Source organism: Syngnathus acus, chromosome 19, assembly GCF_901709675.1.
Source record: "Syngnathus acus chromosome 19, fSynAcu1.2, whole genome shotgun sequence".
Lineage (NCBI taxonomy): Eukaryota > Metazoa > Chordata > Actinopteri > Syngnathiformes > Syngnathidae > Syngnathus > Syngnathus acus.
In genome coordinates, this window is record NC_051103.1 from 3,852,614 (window position 1) to 3,875,094 (window position 22,481).

The window sequence follows — 22,481 nt, forward strand, 5'->3', positions numbered from 1 at the left end:
TTGCACCACCAACTCCCCCTTTCTGCAAACCCAAGTTAGTCACTTGCGGATCTGTGGAGGATGTGGTGCATGCAAGCAGACCCGGAGAAAAAGCCCCTATTGACTGTGGAATTTCACTGGGAGCTTCATGTTTGTGGTCACTCTGCATGTCTCAGCCCATTCTACACTTTTTCCAAAGCACCAGCACCACTGTAGTCAATGAGGTTTAGAGGGGGCTCACAATGTCCACAGGGCATGGACTGTGTACGTTTGATTTATTTTTCTTTAGCTTCTTTGTTCATGTGAATAGCATATGCATAAAACCAGTGTTTAAATGACGTCACATACATGACAGTAAAACGTCAGCCCAATTTTGGCGGTAGCCCTTTCGCTTAAAAAAAACCCCCCACAAGATATGAATGAATATTTTATTTATGAGCGTGTCATCAATCTGGTAACTTCGGCAACGATACGAACTTCAGTGAAGTGCATACTATTTTAAGTGCGTAGGGTACAAGTGTAAGAAAACTGCAGACTTTGATACGTCATTAACTTGCCGCCATGTTGGGATGCGTCATCCAATATGGAAAATGATCCATAAGCAAAAACGTTATATTCGATTACAATGTAAACCTAATTCCATATAATTGATGGATAACTATTTACGATTACAAATTTTTTGGGCACAGGAACGGGAATTTTACCGAACGTCCCCAGTTTCCCGCTTGGTAAAACCCGGAAAAGTGTGGAACAAGGGCGCGAAAAGTGCGTAATGGAGGGCAAGCATACAAGGGTGAGTATCTGGACAGGGTCAAAGACTTTGAGGATAAAAAAAAATGAGGGAGGTAGCACCAAAAGTGAATACATTTGAATTAAATGTTCAATAAAAAGTGAAAAAAGACTTACCAACACAAACGTTTTGAAACTCGAAGTTTTTGGACGTTGTCTTTCATTCATTCGATACAGGTAAGCTAAACTCAATAGTGTTAGTATTCATACTCTTTAAGTTGTTCGCTTTAAAGATGAAAACGGCCATTTTAATTATCAGAGACAATGTACTTTTTTTGTTGTGGTGATAAATATTTTATCGCAGGAAACTCTGCCAGAGTTTAGCTTCTGCTAACTTGGTGTAGCACCTGCGGCTAAAGCAAAACCCTGGCTGGATTATTTACTTTCTGGACCTGGATTTGACATCTCTGGGCTTGACTAACTAGCTTGGTTTCACCATAGTAACTTCCTTAAGACTTGAAGGTTTTAACTCGAAACATACTTGGGACTTGCACTATGTGACTTGACCTTTTTCTTTGTCTTTCTTTCAAGGAACTTTACTGAGTTGGCGGGACATGTTCCCATGGAGCCCATAAAATACATAAATTTTCACCAGAAAACAAACACTTGCAAGAATTGATGAGTTTTCAGGCATGGTGAGTCCCAACAAAACTGTGATTAATTAGTTTGAACAATAAAGACAAATACAAACCCTGGTGTTGACTGCCTTTCACCTTTACTTGTATAACAATGTCATAGTCAAGTTTTAATTGCTTCTGTTTTTCATCCCATTCTAACATTGTCAACTGAAGATGCTAAATGTTGCCAAATCTGTTTTTACCAATTGATTGCTATTTGATTGTTGCTTTCCAAAGAAAAAGTATCAAAAGTGATATAATGTTCTGATGGTTATTAATACATCAAATTGTTATGCAAAGTTTCCCACCAGAATAGATAGAAAGGAGTCAAATCCTCTCAAAATCCAAAGTGTTTGTATAGTCTTGTTATGGCAGCTTAATCCTCCATCTCCTACTCTCACCGTACTCTTATGTCTACTTACCTAACAAACTAAATCTAGACTGTGTCACCTGCAGAGTAACCCCCGAAGTGAACTTGGTCACCCTCTGTAGTCGGACAGGATTGGTCACAGGGCCCAGTAGGACCAGAGCCAATGGAAGATAGACCAAGGACAGAGAAGGTAATTCCATATCAGAATGAGTTCTTGTTCATTTTTTTTAATGATCATATAGAACAGGGTTGTTCAATGTATAGCCTTTACTGATCTGATATCAGCTCCATTGAGCTTTTACCTGAGCAAATGTCCTGCAATATAAAATTTAAAAAATATATTTTTATATTTATATTCATTTATTTCATTAAATAATTTTGTAGTATTGTAAATTAATATTTTTTTATTGTCAGCCACATAGCATAATTGCCTCAGTCATATTTGAGTATCTTTAGAAATGAAAATTAATTTTAGAGCACGCTATTTTTCTTATTTGCGTGTTTTTCCATCCCATCGTGTTAAGGTTTTTATTACAATACATTGTTTTTGTTTTATCCAAAAGAACCAATTACCCAATTTGATGTTTACATAAGATGTTGCCAAGTGTGCCCTCCCACAATAGCGCACACTTAATACACACATATCCTTATTTGCAAGCCTGTCAATCAGGAAGTGAGCTTTTCTTGTAGCAGACTGAAGCTTAGGAGAATCTTCTGGAGGCCTTGCAGGTTTGTCTAACCCTCACTTTCCCACAGTTGTGGGGAAACGTGACGCTGCGGGGGCTCGAAGCCTAGCGAAAGGGGAGGGGAGAAGAGTCAAACCTGAAAATTGCAGGTTTGACTTAAACATTCCCTCGAGCTCCTTTCGCTGTGGTTTTCTGGAAAGCTGCTCAATTCATATACTGTATGTGGGCTCAAAAAAACGGAGCCCTATGCACACATGTAAAGGAAATCGTCATTCAGCTGCACAGTGACAAGGATTCTTATTAAAGGAGTATTTTGAAAAAAAGTTGAAAAATTTTATTAAACAAAATGTACTGTTTCAAAAATAAAGTCCTAATGTTTTGCCAATTAAGTCTTGATTTAAATATTGCAACTGAATACTCAGTCAGCCAGTCAGATAGCATTAGCAGCTTTTATTTTCTCCACAACACCATTTAAATCACTTTCTTCTGACAGAAGAGAATCCCTTAGTGGCACTCTCCTGATTGAAAAACACACGCATCTTCAGAAAAGTGGCCTACATAAAGCTCTGTCCAAGCCGCACGACAGGGCACGGCAGTGGAAAATGACAATTGCTGTCACTGCCTCTTGAGCTATCATGTTGCGCAGTCAGGATTGCTTGGCGGGCATCAGACGTTCACCGCGGACAGATGGCGAATTCGCATTCATCACATTTTTTAGCGGGGGAAAAGTAACACTGTGACGTCTTAGCAGAACCACTAAAATGGAAAAAGGCAAGGATGGGCTTCCTGAATTCGTCTGCTGCTTGTGCATGACAAAAAAAGTTTTTGGTGGAATACTTACTAATTTTTCCACACATTTCCCTCCACCACTTTTATCATATTCAGCCTATCCCTTTATACTGGTCACCACTTAATCTGGAAAAATAAAGACTAACCACAAGACCACCCTATTGACCCTTCATAGTGATGTCATAGGTCTTGCTTTCAAGGGATATGATACACGTCCCCACTGTTAAAAGCGGGGCTCTGTTGCAGATGTGAGTGGAAGGAAAGGGTGACTGTGGGGGTGGGAGTAGATTCTCTGCCACACAAGTTGCCCCCGGGCTTGAGTGGTTACTTTGGCAGGAAAGCAGGGGAAAAGAAGAGGAGAGTGTGTGTGTGTGCCACGTTTGCATCACACCACTTTCATCCCATCTAGTGGAGAAGCAGACTCCCTAATACTTTGGAACACCCTACATATTCATGTTTCAGTATTTGCAAATTAATTTATTCCCAGATTTTGTGTTGGAATTAATTCTACATAGTATTTGCTAAAAATATTGTTTTTGTGCTTAGGCGCCCTCTGGTGGCATCCAGGTGTCAAGGAGTATGTTGAGGTGAGTTGAGGAGTTTTGTCGCATTATAGCAGATTTATGCAATATAGCAAGAGTGCACATAACAAATTGTGATTATAGCCAGGGAGCACCAATTAAAGTTTTTTTTTTCCCCCCTCCCTTGCAGCAGCACAAAGAGGTTCCAAGACAGGGAATGTTTTGGCGTTTATTTGAGTCGCCATGGTTACCAAGAAAATCCAGGAAACAATGATGCATCATACCAACCTCGCCGCATGGTGTTTTTGTATCAGGTCAGTGAGTTTCAGTCTGGGGGTAACGCGAGACCGAGTTGAAACATCAGCGCATTCCCAAGTGCTTTCATTTGTCTGGGTCACTGAGAAAGAAAGGATGAGAGACAGCGCCGGAGAGGGAAAACCAAACAGCCGTAAACATGTCATCAATGAAATTGGAGACGAAGAGCAAATTTTCCCTCCTCAGTTTCTTCATCCTCATGTTTTGGATAGAGCCCATGCCTTAAAACATCCCTCAACCCACTTTGCTTAACATAAGGGGGAAAAATAGACTTCACACTCCACACAAAGTATTAAACGGGTGGGCAATATTGTACCTGAAACACAAATACATTTCTTATTCCTGCTACAGCAGAACACGGTAGGTAAAATGTCAACTATTTCTACTGGGACAACACTGAAGAACTGGAATGTTTCTACAAGGTAAGTGCTATTGTACATCTTGCAATCTGAATTTACTGTCCCCACCCGAATCACTCAACACACAGCCCTTAATGTGTAAACCTCTGGCAAAAAAAAAAAAAGACTCCACCCCTAGTATTCCTGTGAATGGAACCCTTATCCACTGCAAACCTGGTAAATGTGGACAGGCAAACCCCTCTTACACTCCACAATGACATTTAGATTCAGTAGAAGCAGCCTGATAGAAGCTTGGAAGTCAACCTTTATTGATACAGTTTAAAAGATCAAACCAGTCAAGAAATCATATACGTCTTTCATATTTGCATCGCAACTGCTTTTTTTTTTTATACTGCACTGATTAGCATAACACATGCCTCTTAAAAATGTCACATACCCACATGTAAGCCACTGTAGCTGTTTCCCATAATGGAATTCCTGCATTAGGAAATACAAAAGGCCAGAGATGCTTGAGGTTCACCTTGTTTTAGCCACTCTGAAAGCTTGAATCCAAACAATGACATATGGCCACATTAAAAATTCATTCAAAATCACCGTGAGGATAATAATGATTACTACACACAATAGAAGACAAGTGGTTAATGATAAAGTCAATAAAAATGATTGCATGTAATTGATATAAATACTTTAATCAAACATTTGAGTTTTCTGATTTGATACTTGTAATTTGGAGTGCCAAAATAGCAAGGGAAATGTAATAACTTTTCCTGCTGAAAATTGATTTAAAGCAACAATTATCTATGTATTCTGTGAAACCATGGCATAACTGATTTAAGTACACAATAAGAGACAAAATCAAGTTATAGAAGAAAACAAAAAGGATTATTTTTCATTTTTCAATCCCTCCAGCCAAAATAATTGCCAAATCTCATTCACTGGACACGACATTACAACAACATAATGCAATCCAATACATCACTTCCAACAAGACCTAATGTGCCCCTGTGAGTGCACATTTTACCCAATTCGAAATACTAAGGTCTGTTATAACCTGAATTTGTTGAAAAAGCTGCTAGGCCTCGTCTGACTGGCAACCTAGTTTAGACTCTGTGCAGTGTTTATAGTCGGTGGTTGGACACCTTGTCGATTATTCAAGTACTCTCCTCTATTTCGCTCAGGAAATAAATTAGTTGCTCTGTGAACTGCCCTGCAGTTGCAATGTGACTGTTGATTTAAAAAAGAAAAATGCAGACATAGCATAATACAAAAGTAGAGAATCAGGATTGAGCCACAAAAAGTCGAGGAGAGTCATTAACCTGATTTATGGCAGCTTGGATTCATGACTTTTAAATTCCATAAATGCAAACAAAAACAGAGTACTGTTTTCCAGCAGGCTATGTGTGCAGATTTAAAATGAACCTAAATAACCAAAAATTACATATTGTCGTGTTGTAAATCAAATCACATGGTATAAGGACAAAATCCAAAGCCTCAAAGAGAAAAAACAACCACCAAAAACACATCATAAAAATATAATGAAAACACATATTTTAGGAAAAAAACTTCTGTACACTTCCCTGTCAAAACATATTACAAAAATGTCTGTCTTTCAAAATGATTTCCTGAATTAAGAAATTGCTCTTTAGTATGTTGTTGCCTCAAAAAAAAAAAAATACATTGACAAAAATAATACCAGCATTTTGGCTAATTGAACTCAACCCAATCAATTTTGGAAAAATAATTCCCAGATTCTAAACTTCATTCACTTCTCGATGGCATAGGCACAACTCAGTAGTTGATTAAAAAAACATCCAATGAATCATCTGTTGACTTTGGTCCCAATAGGTTTTGCTGTCCTGCAACAATTATCCTGTTAAACAATTCCCTGCATCACCCCGTTCACTTTGTACAAAACTTAAACTACAAGGCAAACCGTTAAATGGTGTGCAAAACACTGATAAAAATGTGCTTGTTCATTAAAAAGATATTGCTCATTAAAATATGTTCTCAGTGAGGGGTGATAATAAACATTTATATGATTGCTGAGTCATAGTTCTTTCATCAATTGTGTATAGCCATCTGAGGGCTTTCAAAAAATGAAATGGTCCCTTATAGTGTTTAATAGCACCCTTGGTGAAACATACATTGCAAACAATACGGTAAGTCTTTAAGGTAAGTCTTTAAGGTAAGTCCTAAAAGCCTCACGTAGTATGATATAAAACTCTTGGCTGTTTGACTTGACAGATTTTCTACATGAGAACAAAATGAACTGATAACTGGTCAGGCTGGTGTTGTTTGGTGAATAGCAAAAGAATCCCAGGGTGGAGGACCAACTGTAGACTGAAGGAGGTGGTCAACAGGGTAGGTCAGTCAGTCAGTGAAGTCAAAATGGGTCCATGAGAGGGGCGGGGCCGCGGGAAAGCGTGGGGGATGTCATTCATGGTCGCAGGCTAGGTGGTGGACGTGACGGCGGTGGGCAGTGAAGCCCGGGGGGCATGCGGGATGGTGGGGGACCCGGTGGTAGCTGGACCACGGGCGGTGCTCTGGACGGAGGGCTTGAAGTGACGGGGGAGTCTGGGACGTGGTGGTAGTCAGGCTGCGGCGGTGGCGGTGAGGGGGTGTGGATGGGGCTGCGCGGTGCCGACCTGGCCGGTTGGGACCCCGCTTTCACTCTCGTGAAGTTGATGCACCGACCCTGAAGTTAAATAAAGTCACATACTTTTAACACTGGCGGAGCTAGAGGGGGAGCCGCGGAGGCACTTTCCAGTGTTGTATTTGTTCTTTTCAACTGGTTGTCTAATCCCTAGTTATTAGAAACATTCCATTATTTTTGGTTAGACTTTTTATTTGTTACAATTGTCAGAATATACAATGGGAATTGGTGCAGTTGTGTGCCACTGGCATTACCTCATTGACTCTTTAGAGAGTTAAATGCCTCCTGGGGAGACTTGTGTTAAATGAATAAGATGTGCACAGGAAGTCACAACTAAGTGATTTTTGATCGTGTGTCTGTGTGTAGTCATCTTTTGTGTTTGTAGCTCAGCCTCATGCATGCTCTGACGTCCACATAAATGATGTGGTTTGGAGCAGAGGTTACTGAGTTTATTGCAGGCAAGAGCTGAAAGAGCTGTGTGTGTGCATGTGTGTGTGTTGGTGTGTGTGGAATCTTTAAGACTTCCATGTTTGTGACGTAACTCGTCCGACATGTTGAGAGCAGTGGTTTTTAACTGTTGTCACTCTGAGAATCTTTTGTTTTTCCTAGCTTTCCGCAACCCTGCAAACAATCCTAAAAGCTAAACCTGCTCAATATTTGCGATACTAAATCCACAGTTTGGTCGAGCCACAGACTCCACGATTGTGAGGTGTTCCTCGCTAGTGTATGAAACCAAAACTTTCAAGAGATCCCATGAGTTTTAATTTCAGTATTCTAGTGCGTTTGAAGCCCAAAAAGGACCAATTACTCATCCCGTCTTCCTTCCTCTGCCCGTCTGGTTCACTCCTACTGGCTAATGTCTCCCCCAAGTCGACTCCTACATTTTAACACCTGCTTCACATTACGAACCAGAAATGGGCGTCAGAGGCTGTGTGATTACTGGCGCTGTGTCATCCTTGTAGCTCGATAGCGGCCAGTCACAGAGATTCCCATAGTTTATTTTTAAAGCCTGCAGTCTTTGTATTAGAAACCAGATAAGATCTTGTCTGAGTTCAGAAAAATCTGATCTGAAAGGTACAGTTAAATCCTTGAGAGTATTTGTGGTTATAGTATATTCCTTTTATCCCTCAAGTGTTTCAGCAGTTTTTGAAATACTACTATCATTTGCTTTTATTCATTCTTAATCTGTCCTGGTCCAAGCACCAGTTAAAATCATGCCTCTCCTTGCAGAAAATGCTCCAATAATTCTTTTAACAGGAACACGTACAACCCTTTTTGCCCTTAGCGACTAAAAGTCGCCATCAGCTTTGCAAACTGGCAGACACAAAAAAGATTCAATTTCCGTCATTGGCACGTCTCTACTTGGTGACTTGCACTGGCTAGGCATGACGCAACGTTTGCCTTCAAGACGAAATCATGCCATTTTCCACTAAAGTCAAATGCGGTTTGCAATGAAGCCTTAGAAATAGCTCCAGGCTAGCTCATTTCCAGGCACTGGAATGCTGTATTTCACTCCGAGTGGAAACAAGGATCTTTTAATTTTATCCTTTGATTTGACGACGCGTTACCTGAGCTTTATTTGGGAAAATGCGCTTGCCAAATCACAGTCCAGAATTTGGGCATTCTTTAAATAAATAGTGGCGCACAAGTGGGCATTAGTGTTGCTACGGAATGCTTGTTCATGGCGAGTCAACAGCTGTTTCATTACTGCTGTACATGACACTATTTGGACCTTGGTTCTACACACAAACTGCAATTTACGTCAGTCAAACTTGACTTATTGGAGAAAAACATCTTTGAGGTTTGATATTGAATCTTCAGTGTTGACGTGTGGATGGGTAATTTTATTAACTTCTGGAAACAAAGCTCAAGGCACCATTTTAGTTTCCTAGTGGTGCCAATATACACAATTTTGCTTTTAGTCATCTCAAATCTTGTTAGAGTCATACACAGCGCTTGGTTGAAAAGCAGAGGAGCTTAAGTCAACTTAAGAGCAAAAAAACGAGTAAGAGGTAGGAAACAGACGAAGTGCGGTTGGCTACTCACATGATCACCCGGCTGGGGCCTCATCAAAGAGACCTGGTCGTACCCACGACGAAACAGTGCCCAGATAGCATCCAGTTTACCCTGAATGACACAGATGAGACATCCATTTAACAATTGAAATCATCATCTCTGTGCCATACAATCCGGGCTTTACAGATACCATGTCTGCCGCTGCTACGGTCATGACGTTCACTATGAATCATACTTAATCCCTTTGTAACATACTTGTGGTTAGTTAATGCAATGAATTGCATTTTGACAACGGGGATTTATGAGATTCAATGTAATATTATATAACTAGCTGTGAACCTAAGTGTACTGGAATGTCCTTTCCTTACATAAGGTGAGTCTAGTCAGCATGCATAGTGACTGGACATTTTCCTACTGCTGACTGTGGGGTGTCGCCTTTCACCATGAATTACAGCAGTGGAGGAGTCATGTCCAAATACGCCGGCAGTGTGTACAGATAACACTGCTTCTCTACGAATGACCGATGTTGTTACATAGAGCTCTTTGTGCACACTAAAAACACAAACACAACTGACGCCAGGTCTAATAATGGTTCAGTGTTTGGAGTGGATGTTTGTTTATTTCCTTGGATGTCAGAGGAGACCCACATCTCTATTTAGGAAAATCTGTTGATACAGTATGATGAATATCATGCTCATCCACTTAAAACACTTTCCAATCACTACTTTTGCTGACTACACTGGATCCCTTTTCTATTATGTATGAACAGTATGAATAAAAGCACACTTTACCCGAATGGGTGTGTACCACTTCCGGTTCTGAGTTGGCTTCTTGGGAGATTTCTTGGGTTTGGGCTCAAAGGGTTCGTATTCCTGCTCTGGCATTTTCACCACCGCGTTCTTCGGCTTCTCCAGCTTTGCTCCCTCCTCGGTGGATCCCTTTCCGCCCCAACGTACCTTTAAGACAGGAGTGACCGTTTATAGTTTTACTTGCTACTTAATATATCAGTACCATGCATTACCTCCATCCTCTTGATCCCTCCGATTCCTCTTCCGCCATAATATGAGGCATCCACAGTGGGCCACTTCTTCTTTGGCAGACCATCTTCATCATCTGACTCCTATTATAGCCATACAGTACAATAATCTAATTCAAAGACTTTTGGGTGGGATGCTACCATATACAGTAGTTCACCGTTCCCTAAATATTTTCCTCTTATTGGTATTTTTCAACTTACGGGCTCAGGAGGAGGTGGAGGAGGAGGTTCTTTGATCACCTGGAAAAGCAGCATACATAGTTTATGTTCACAAGAGATCAAAACAACATAGTTTTGCTTTTGAGAGAGTTTTGGAGAGCCCTTATCTTCCTGTAGTTTTTAGACCAACTTTTCCTTTTAATGTTCTTACCACTGTGCAGCAGAGAGGCCAGAACCACCACATGAGCAGTAGGGCCAGTAGGAGAAACAACACCAGCAGGGTGATTAGAAGAATGGTGCCATCAAACTGTGAATGACATGCATAGCATAGTATTGAAAAGGTGACAAACAGAAATTATGTGATCTTGTCTCAGACATTAGAATCAAGACCACAATACTCATTGACAAGATATGGTAACCTTTAAGGTACAGTGAAGGTGAATTGAATATCTGAGTGTTGCTATGGACCAGAACCTGACAGGAAACCACCAGAAACTATGTCATTTGTATCCTCTTGACTCTATCCCTGCACCACCCCTCAGTCAAACAACCGGGTAAATTGAAACGACATCCAGGCATAGCCTCTGGACACGACTGTGGAAAGATCTTGCACAATAACACCTCCAAATCAAGAGAAGCAATCGCATTAGAGGAAATATAAGTAATGGAAAGTTAAGTTACACAAGAAAAATAGTGACGGTTATCATTGCTGAAGTCAACAACTTTACACATTAGTAGAAAGGCTGCCTTCAGGCTTCTATTGTCAGTGGTCAATCTAGTGTTTGTATTTTTTTTATTCCCCCCCTCGATGACAGCAGTTCATGTAATCTGGGAGATCCCTAAGCGAATACATCAGTAACTTTAAGATTAATGTCCGTGAGCTAAGTATGGTTCCCATTACGGTACCACAGATGAGGATCAGATGTAGGTCAACTTAAGCCTTCATATCTTGCGGGCAAAGACACAGACTATTTATCAGAAATCAGCGGTAACGCCGTCATAGACATGGTCGGGGACTGATGAACTGTTACATTTATGAGTTCCATGAAAATTGCTGATTAGCTGGCACATGTATGACGCAATTTGACTCCACTACTTTTGCACAGCATAATTTGGAAATTACATGTGACTTATTTGCAGTACTGATTTGTTTCCCTTAATGTTCAGAAATTCTGCTTATACTGGGCTACAGTTAAAGAGGACAGAAGATGATTGAACCCACATGCTATAAATAAAAATATCAACCCTCCTTTTAGAAACACAATTAAAATATAAGCTGCTACTTACACACTCTGTGGTGTTGATGTGCACATTACTGCTGATGAAAGACAGACCGTCGTTCATGCTCACTTGAAGATAAATAACCCTGAAACAAAACAATGACAATTTAATTGAACATGAGAGTCAATGCCAAGTATGTTTCGATTCAGTCTGATGTCTATTCGAATGAAGTCATTGAACTTGGCACCAAATGTCACTGAACCATAAGATCGTAAGTAAGTAACGTCAAACTTGCTTATAGCCGTTAACAACAAAACACAAAGGCCCCTTAAATGTGTTTGACAAAAAGCAGCACAAAAAGATTGGGTGGATTTCAATAGGAACTAATAAAACAAATAGAAACATTCAAATGTCTCCTGTTCTTAAGGATCACTTAGGCCCCTATTTTTGTTTTAATTTAAGGAATTTACTAAGCCCTCTTGATGCCCTAAATCATTTCCTCCTCCAAGGGTGGAAAAACAATTCTGCAAAATCCTAGTGACCTCTGGTGACCCTTTGGCAGTGAGCTCCCTAAAAACATGTGGACGCTTTTGTACACCCCCAGCCCAAACCCCACCCTTGTTGAACCAGGTGAATGTGAAAGAAGTTTAGCAGATGGAAAACAGGCCACCCAACTGATAAAGCTGTTTGAGCATTGACACACAAAGACTGTCTGGCTTATAAGAAAGGGTGACGATAAGGGAACGCTTAGTGGCTGCAGTTCATGAACAGAACCCTGCATATGATGTTGACATTGTCATTAAACTACATCAAGTGAGCAAAAAAAATGGCTGTTTGATGTGCGATATATATGAGGCGGTTGGCTTTTTCCAGATGTGGTTTAGTTATCCACATCACAAATACTGATGATAATCTGCAACATACGTGATAAAGTGAAAGTGCAGGACGGCAACTAAAGAAAAAACAAAAATAGAGTGTAGCACTTCTCCAAGCCCATTTTTCAAACATGTTTATTCAGGCCACTTAATTAATAATTCCATAATTACACTTTAATTCAAACTACTCTAATCCCCCTCTAAAACCATCCGTGTTAAAAATTGGTATGCGATAGATCTGGTAGATGAGTAGCTTAGCCTACTTTAGGGTAACTCGTAAAATGTACATTTATGGAAACATGAGAAATGAGATTCAAGTTCAAAATATTTCCATCTGGATGCATTTAAAAGGCCTTAAAATATCCCACTGAATGACAAAATTACGGATTTCTCTGAAGTAAACCAGTCTCCAGTTTTTTAACTGACATTCCGACATGCCAAAATATTTTTAATGGCGAGTTGTGCCGCAAAGTTGCAAGAGGGCTCTCCCTGCAGGCTCTCCGCCATGCTGTGAAACGAGATGTGTGCAAACACAACAAATGGCCTCACGTTTGAAAGACCCCCACTCGCTGCTATGCGGCTTTGATCGGCCCAGCTAGACTGGTAGAGCTGATGAGATGACAAACGTTTTTTTTTTGTTTTTTTTTGAGGGACACTGTGAAATATGGAAAGAAAATGACATGCAAGGAGGCGTAGATAGTTTGTGGCTTGTGAAGCCACAGTTGCAGCAAATGTTAAGCAGCAGGGAGGAAGAAGGATGGTGAAGAAAGATGGTTGGAGTAGCAGATGGTTAGGTGGTGATGCACGAAGCCATGGAAAGTTACGTAGGATTTTTAAGTGGGACGCATGATGAAATGTCTCCACAATTGCTGCTACCACGTTAATATCTTCAACATCATGTGTAAATTGTCTTTTCATTTTCTTCTGTTGGAGCCATGTGACATTACAAATGAGTCATTTATAACTCCGTGGCTGTGCTTCATTAAATATGGACGTCTTCATTCGCTACAAGAGATTTACTTTAACCGCCTCTTTGTAACAAATGCACAAAGCTTCTCGTGCGTCGCAGAGCTGCTTATATTTTACTAAGCGGCCCTGGAATTCAGAAAAAAAGGCAGGGATAGGGTCAGGTGAATAGTATGTATGTACCAATATACATGTGACACTGCTTTTCCATGTTAAGAGGAAAAATGTTTGCCCTTAGAAGACATTGTGGAAGTCTTTAATGGGGACACATTGGAAAACTGACTTGAATGTTTGGATACAAAAAGACAATTTCAATATGCTGTTTGAAAAAAACGTACTTTCCGACTTCCTCAATGACAGGAGCTGGACATAGCAGGAAGGTGTTTTCTACACTTGCAGGCTTCTCATCTACAGAAATCAAATAGAGCAAATTTTCACTTTCACATGTAAGTTAGGTCCACAACTGTGGAATCGAAACTATTGATGTCTACTTACTGATTGTGATGGTATCGTTAATTTTAAAGCTGCACAGGACCTGGTTGATGTCCCTGCCATGGAGGAACCCGTTGCCTCGCACCACCACTTGGAATGTCTCTGGTTACATGCCAATATATTGGGAACATAAGATTAGTAATCACAGTCAAGTGCATATTGCATCAATGTAAAATCCCTAGATTGAATCAGTTTTATTTAGATTAAGATTAAGATTAAAGATTAAAGTCCCAATGATCGTCACACACACACCTGGGTGTGGTGAAATTTGTCCTCTGCATTTAACCCATCCCCGTGTGATTTTAATCCATCCCCTGGGGGAGAGGGGAGCAGTGAGCAGCAGCGGTGCCGCGCTCGGGAATCAGTTGGTGATCTAACCCCCCAATTCCAACCCTTAATGCTGAGTGCCAAGCAGGGAGGCAATGGGTCCCATTTTTATAGTCTTTGGTATGACCCGGCCGGGGTTTGAACCCACAACCTTCCAGTCTCAGGGCGGACACTCTACCACTAGGCCACTGAGCTGATCAACGCAGTTATTCCGGTTTGTGTGCGTATGCTCGCGTGTATGCCGCCCCACCTCCTGCACATACGCTGGATGGCTCAGCTGCCAAGATCTCAATGCAAGATTTCTTAATAATCTGAAAGGGAAAAAATATAGATTTTCACGTCGTACATCTTTTACGCTGTATGTTTGCATCACTCAAGATTTATCAAAACCTCACAGCTTGTATCATATGACTTCAGCAGCACAATGCAAATTTTACACAATACAGTTGTTGGCTTTCTTTATACCATATAGCTTTATATTTACCGAATCGATAACACCTCGGAGGGCGTGGAAGCCTCCCAAAACAGGAAACACATGTTCGATGGTGTCTGCAATAGTCGCCAGCTATATTTATCCATGACCAGGACATCAGGTGGGAATAGAAAAATACAAGAGAAAATTAATTATGATTTTAAAAAGTACCTAATTGATGCAAGGTTAATGTTAATCTCCTTTCTAATAATTGTCAAACTACAATAGTAAACCTTACGAATATATCCACTCTATGAAACATCAATGGTATTTAATAAATACATAAAGAAATAAACCTGCTGTTGAACATCAAGACAGTATTTAAATGCATTGTCATGCTACAAATCTAAGTTGTAGTGCTCTCAAGTGGCCAAAACAACACAATGTTGATCAATTTGTAGTTCAAAACAAATTGCATAAGATACCTGAGTCTCATTGAAGTCTTTAACGCCAACACAATACACAATGGCACCGAGAGACCTGGCTCGCTCGGCCTGTCGTAAAACAGGGCGCAATGTGAATTATTCCCAGAAAAACAAGCAATCAAACAGCGGGTGTTCCCTGGCTTTCCGAAAAGTGCAACGTGTAAAACGTGTGCCACTTTAATGGTGCGGTTGCTAACCTCTTGCTGTGCGTCGATAAGTTGATGTTCTTGCAGTTCTCCGTCTGTCAGTGCTATAATTACGCTGGCCTTGCCTGCAAAATAAGAACAGTGATGGTACAGCCACTACAAAATCTGAAAAAAAATGAAGGGTGCCAATAAGGAATGTGCCCTTTGAATAATTATGAAAATAGTGTTCAGATCTCAGTGTTAATTATTGTGTCTTTATTGTTTGTTATACCCTGTTAGTGATTAGTCAGTAGGTGCTCACCAAAGTTCTCCTGGTATATCTGCTCATTTGCCTTTAACAAGGAGATAGGTTGGTCAGAATGATATTTATATTTTATAAACACTAGACAGTGTGCACTACTCGCCATTTGACTCTTTCGTTAATAAATAATACAGAGCAGGGCCTTAATTGCTTACCTTATAAAGTCCAAGGTGCATAAATGTATCTCCACCTGGAGTCTCTCTTTTCAGTGCATTCAGCCCTTTCTGGATGTCCACTCTGCAAAAGAGAACACATCCGTACGTGTTTGCTTTGAATTAGTGTCCTTTTTTTTTTTCATCAGGTTATCAAAAAAAGCAAAGCGGTTTCACGCAGTAACACCCCCACACGTTCATTTAAAACCATGTGTCTCCAGGGCAACATCTGCTTTCACTCCGGTGCCATGCTTTGAATTAAGTTTGCTGACGATTGCTTCCTTTTGCGTGAGAGCATGCGGCATTGCACTGTCATGCGGTTTGGGACTTTAGCCTCCTCAGCTTTAATGTCATCAATAATGTGGATGGTCAAAACACTTTGTCTTACCTTTTCTCTGTAAGTTTTAAGATGGTTGATGCGCTTGAGGAGAATGTTATGAAGGACATCCTAAGCATGGGACTGGGGGAGAACAGAGGATAGAATGAGCAAATGAGGCTTTTTGGTAAATAGTAAAAGTCACTTCTGCTAATTTAACAGCTCAAGTGATTGAAACATTAGCCTGCTAAGTGTTTCAACATATGATGGGATGTAAGGATACACTTCATTTTATGACTCTGTATGTGTGTGTTCCTCTGTGTAGAACGTCATGGGGCTTCAGGAAGTCCAAAGGAGAGGAAAGACATTTTCAAAGTGTCCACAATCGTAAAATAGTTTCACGACCTCATATGGTCCACTTGAATTTTTGGAAGTGCACACAAAACATGAATATTGGCCTTAAAATAGTGCAGTAGCTGACTGTTGATAGTAAGGCTGCAACTATTATTTTAACATTCGATTAGTCTGTTGATTATTTTGTCAATGAATTGGATATAAAAGCATGTTTGAATTTTTATCCTTTTATTCAAAAACATGACAGTTCAAATTGACTGTTCAGAAAATGCACTCATGTGAATGAATGATGATTAAGATACTGATTTGGTTCATTATGTCAGGAAATTGGCCAAAATGTTGCTTATTATTTTCCCAAGATAATCAGTCCTGTTTTGTAGAGGACTTTAGAAAAGGGAGAATATACAGTATACTGTAGAGAGGTTGAACTTCAGAACATATGGAAACATTTTAATTCAAAAAGTATACAAATAATTCCTCGATCATCAAAAGTTGATTAAAGTGATAACGGATTCATTGTTGATTAATCGTTGCACCTCCAGTTGATAGCACCTTACCTTTTGAATTTCTCTGCTAAATTTTCCACAAAATAGTAGATTTCATCCCAGTGATTCTGCACACTGCCAGACCTGAAACACAAAAACAAACCCTTGCCTTTTAGGAAATGAGCTAATCGACTGTGGTAAAACGACAACTCCATGCAGATGATGACGCCTACTCAAGTTCAAGGGAGACAGAATGTTTTTGTAGGTGCTGACCGACTGATGTAACAATATTGGACAGAAACCGGCCAACATGTGTTGCTGTTGTAGCACAACACCGGTTTTCCCACAGTGCTCACTTGGGTTAACTCCCTTCATGCAAGATGGCTGCATATAGGCCCGATTGGATGTCTCTGAACGATTTGAATGTACAGGGTGAGAGAGAGAGAGTTCGCACACATGGACATGTCAAGCCTTCTCAATTAACCCAACAAAGGTCTTTGGACTGTAAAAGGAAGTTGAATTTCCAAGAGACAACCCACACAAGCTCTGGAATAAAATGCAAACCTTCTGAACCTAGCTGGGTGAGGCAATAGTGCTACCCACTCATGCACAGTGCTGCAGGAACATCAAATACTGTACATTCACTGAGATCATTGTACATAGAGAATATTTTGTCATGCCAAGTCTCATCATATACATGATGAGCTGAAAACAGCTCGGGGTTGACTCATACTCCGAGTGAGGAGGACAATAGCAGATTATAGCAATGCTCTCCCTCTATGATTGAGCTTTAGAATTCCCCATGCAGACCACACAGGCTGCAAGTATCTCCACCCAAAACAGAGAGGTCTTCCACAATGACATGGACTCCATGAACTCCGGCGTCTGCTTGCGCAAATGGTGGCCAAGGTTTTAAGTCAGCATTTTGTCCCTTCTTGTTCGGATAAATCCCCCAACACACACACACAAACACACTAAGCCTTTCCCGTAATGCTGACTGAGCTAAGAAGAGGACAAGACCTTAAAGATAAACAATGTTCATATGGTGTAAGCGCATGTAGAAGGATTTCACACACAGCCAGACAGATTGCTACGTAAAACAACTCGACAATATTTTGTAGCAGATTGTTCCCTTTTCCAGAGTAGTCATATGAAAATGTCATATGTGAATATTTAGCATGAGGTTTATTTGCTAATACTTCTTGTTTAACTTGGATTACTCCCATTGTGTGAGGTGGCTGGCATCCTGGGACTGAGGTCGAGCTTGCAGTTTTGCTCACCTGTTCAAACACCACTGGGAGAAAGGAAGTGGGTCCATTCTGTGTGACTATTATTTTATCTGGAGTGCTCTCCCTCCACTAATTTCTTTTGAAATCATAATTTGGTGGTCTAACCCAAGCCCAAAACTAAAGTGGTTTGGGGTCTGTCAAAGGTGAGGGGGTATTAGAATGTGTAGACGAAGCGTTTGTTACATCATCACAAACCATCAGGCATCCACAAAACCTAGATGTTGAGAGCAGGTCCTCAATAGGTGGACTTCACAGGCTTATTTTAAGGATAATGGCCCTTGAGAAGCAGAGTTGCCCATCCCTGGGGTTGTGGGTAAATTGAAGCCTGTCCTAGCTAACTTTATGTACTTTATGAGACCTTTTACAGCGTTCTCATATTAATTTTAATGAGATCACTTTGTATTCATCAGTGTGAGAAACTTCCTGATCATGGCATATTATTCCTTTGTGGGAGAGTGAGCATATACTGTATTATGGCTAAATCACTAGGCAACAAAATTTCATGGTCACTGACAGTCATAGCACTTGGTGAGAACAGTCAGTTGGAAACAATGTTGTACACCATTTTCCCACATGTTGCTGCAGCAAGGTTTTCTATGTTGAAGGACTTTGCCTTTGGGATTACGCGCAGATTAGAGGTGAGGTAATGTGAAAACTCTGATGGGTCTATGGCTCGCTAGATATTGTGGCAAAGATTGACCAAAGGCTTCCATTTGAGCACCAGGTTGTGTGTTGTAACCTGCTTTCAACACAGCTGGCAAACAAGTCAAAATAGTTCAGAACTGGTATTCTCTACTGCACTATTAATACTATCTTGCTGAGTAGGTAAAACACCGATGGCTCGATGTGGAAAACAAAATGAGTCAGTTACTCCTTTGTTGGGGGAGGTTGAAAATCAAAATAAGAGAGAAAAACAAATGAGATTGCGAGGGAAGAAAGACATTTCCACATTTTCAGTACTCGAAAAAGGAGATATACAAAAAAGGGCTTGTTATATAATATTGCCTGTTATATAATATTTTCTTCAGAGCATGTAAATGAAGCCCTTCATTTTCAGCTGAATTGTGGAATCTAAATGTTTGCAGCTGTTGTATTATTGTCATCTGATAACACAATCTAAAGTGACCATATTGTGGTAAACTGACTTTGTAATTGTGTATACTGTATGCACAATGTTTTGAATTAATTGAAAATAATATTTATCATTTAAACTGAGATTTATGCATTATTTACGTATTTTAACCCAGTTACTGAAAATATGACAATCACCATTGGAAATAAAAATGGACATGGGCATGACTAATGTAAAACCTGCCTATCACAGATTAGGTTCAAACATTTTTCTACATTTACACAATTGAAGAAATAATGCCAAGTTATGGAGACCTCTGCATATTACAGCCTAGTTTTTGTTTAGTTGAGGTTAAGCCAGAGTGGACTGGACCTCAGCGAGGGTGGATGACAGCATATGGGGAAAAAGCCCTGTTGGTCTGACTCTGGAGTCTTTGTGGCTTTCGGCTCCATTCTCACGCTTCAAAGTGTGGAAGAAGGAAAAATAAAATTTCAAAAATCCCTACAGAGACCGAGACGGCTTTCTGCCATTCCAGCTGGGCCTATCCAGACCACCCCAGTCTGGAGCCAATAATGCCGCTCCAATTCAACTGACTGGGCACAAAGATTTGTTTGTTTAAAACCACTAACCTACTTTTACAGCAAGTGCTACACTACGACTCTTTACTGGAGCACTGCTGAGTGCATGCACATATATACATGCAACTGAAATGGGATGTTTGAATACAAAGTAGAGAGATATTCCATCTTTACATTTAAGTTTTATTAGCTCTTTAATGTTTAATTTTAACTATGAAAACAGTAGGTATGCGAGTTATCCATCCGTCCATTTTCTATACCGCTTGTCCCCAATTATCTAAAACAGAGATGATCAATATAATCATATATTATACAAAAAGCAAAGTGGATATGAACGCATACCATACTTTTGCTCTCTACTATCTAATCTAGTAGAATGTGCTTACATTGTAGAAGCTGATATCAAGAGATTGCGGCCTAAAAATAACTTTGATCGTGGTTAAGAGGCTAGAACATCATTCGTTCCAATGCACATGGAAACATTTTATGGTTGCATTACACCATGCCATATAAATCCTCCATCCAATGTACACCCCATAACTCATACCAATGCCAGGAAAATCAAAGATAAAGAGTTGGGGTAACATTTATGTTTAAACAACTACAATAACACAATAAAATGATTATCTGTTCCACTTCACTATAAAACTACAAACTTTGTAGTATAAACAAACACAAGACAGCTAGTGGGGGGATGAGTAGATGCTGCTCCTTTCCAGCACTCTGGATGGAGCCATAAAATACGGTCATTAAACTCTTCACGTCAGTGGTAAAACCAACTATAATCGCTTATTTGGAGATATAATATCCTACCCCATTCAGTCGGTACCCGCAGCGTTGGGTTTGGGTTTTTTATTCAAATCCTCAGGAAAAGATTTTTGTCAGTCATGAAAAGTACTACCATTCTGCCTTCTCTGTTCCATATGGATTAAGCCTGGTTGATGCTGTGTCTGCAAAAAAAATAAAACACCCAAGGGATGAGGCTGGGTGTAGCTTTAGTTAGATTTCTGGAGAGCTTCCTCTTGATTCAAGTCCACCATCCATGTCTGCATATAAATCTCAAGTCTGCCATGGAGCAGGCAATGCAACTGACACAAGAGCTAACAATAGCAGCAGCCTATATTCATGTTATTCTTAGCATGGGCCTGTGTTTTAGGCAACAAAGCGAGTCAACAATGGCCTCCACATCTGGATAGCAGCTCTGTGATGTAGCTTTTGATTCGAGTTGTGCAGCAGATGCTTGTGGGCACAGCACGTCAAACATAAATCTGTGTGGTTAGAAGATTGTATATTCCCGATAAAGACATTCGCCCGATACCTTGAGACGCTATGTCACAAAGCTATCAAAAACAGGCCTAGATGCTGTCCTATATTTTGTTCAAGTTATCACTAGGTTTTTCTATACGCTAGTCAGTCACTCATGCCCTTTCAGGTCTCCATAGATCAGTAAATGGTAGTTGGTAGTTGATAATCAATTGGTGTTCATTCAGTTATTTTAAATTTGAAAGTGTGTGGAAGTGCCATTGTGGTGGACTTTGCAATGATTATTCATTGCTAACTCTACTATAAATTACAGTGCATTTATGAGTGCCTTTTTATGAGCCGTGAAACCCCTCAAATGGAAGAATGCAATTTTTTTTTTCACCGTTTAATTTTCTTCACTGGCAGTCTGCTCCAAGTTGCGGAGATGTCACTAAACCACAGCGTTTTTCCAATGTGGGAGTACAGGCAGCGCAAATGACAGGGTAATGGCTGAGCATTCTCTTTGCAAACAAGAAAAAGTAGTCGGCATTGCGAGTAGGTCTTTGTTTAAAAGGATTTGTGCGTGAATTCTAGATTTGGCTACAGAGAACATGACTGTATCATCCAAACAGTCGCTCCTCTTTCTGCTGATTCAGCAAACCACAAGACCTCCTCCTCTGTTGCGTCACCCCCATGCACATGGATGTAGCGATGCACATTAAAACTCATGGCGCAGTCATCATCTTTTAGAAATCCAATTTCTGACACTAATTAAGCAGTCGAAGCACCAAAATGTTTTGGACAATTGTATTTAAGTGTTCACAAAAAGAATCGAAACTTACTTATCAAGCACAAAATAGAGGTCAAAAGCGCCTTGACAAGAACTCTCTTCTTCCTCCTCTTCATCCAGCAGCTCCGGTTCTGCTCTGGCGGATGATGAAGTGAGCAAAAATAATCCAAACAGAAGCAGAGCAAGAGACATGCTCCACAATAATCTTGGCACCATTTCTTCTTTTGTTCAGGGTGAAAAAAAAGTAGTTCCTTTGCGGCGTGGTAAAAACACACTCTGATAAACAGTGTTCTCACATCCCACCAGTCAGCTTTTAAATGAAACGGATGCAAGGAAGAAACAAAGAAAAAGTGTAGTCGGTGTCTTTGCGAAAACGATTAAAAATGGGGGGAAAGTTTCCTGTCAGAGAGTCAAAACATGTTGAAAGTGGGGCAAAAAGGAGGTGAAGAAGCAGAGCGTTGTTGGCACTAGAAGATCTGGGAACCCGTGGGACAAGCTGGACTCAAATGGTCCAGGTTTCATATTTCATCTTGAGGAGGAGAAACCGAGAGTGAGAGAGCGAGAGGAAAGAAAATGGGTTAACATCCCATTTTGCTCCTCCCATGTCAAACCGGGAATAAGAGCAGAGGAATAGGCTGATTTTCCCAAAAGTGTGAGCCTTCAAATCTACTCCCACTCCAATAGTGTTT

At 40.3% G+C, this 22,481-nt stretch overlaps 1 protein-coding gene across 1 annotated transcript; it reads right to left on the reverse strand.

Moving 5' to 3' along the window:
* Positions 1-4,711: 4,711 nt before the first annotated feature.
* Positions 4,712-22,334, reverse strand: antxr1c (ANTXR cell adhesion molecule 1c). The gene is made up of 18 exons (XM_037277848.1): positions 21,845-22,334; positions 16,894-16,965; positions 16,055-16,126; positions 15,670-15,751; positions 15,515-15,545; positions 15,265-15,338; positions 15,068-15,136; positions 14,655-14,735; positions 14,421-14,481; positions 13,847-13,945; positions 13,690-13,759; positions 11,577-11,655; positions 10,501-10,596; positions 10,332-10,370; positions 10,116-10,214; positions 9,886-10,050; positions 9,125-9,205; positions 4,712-7,120 (listed from the first exon to the last, which is right to left on the reverse strand). The coding sequence occupies exons 1-18, from the start codon at positions 22,006-22,008 to the stop codon at positions 6,863-6,865; spliced, it is 1,692 nt and encodes a 563-aa protein (XP_037133743.1). The 5' UTR covers positions 22,009-22,334; the 3' UTR covers positions 4,712-6,862.
* Between the last annotated feature and the right edge of the window lie 147 nt (positions 22,335-22,481).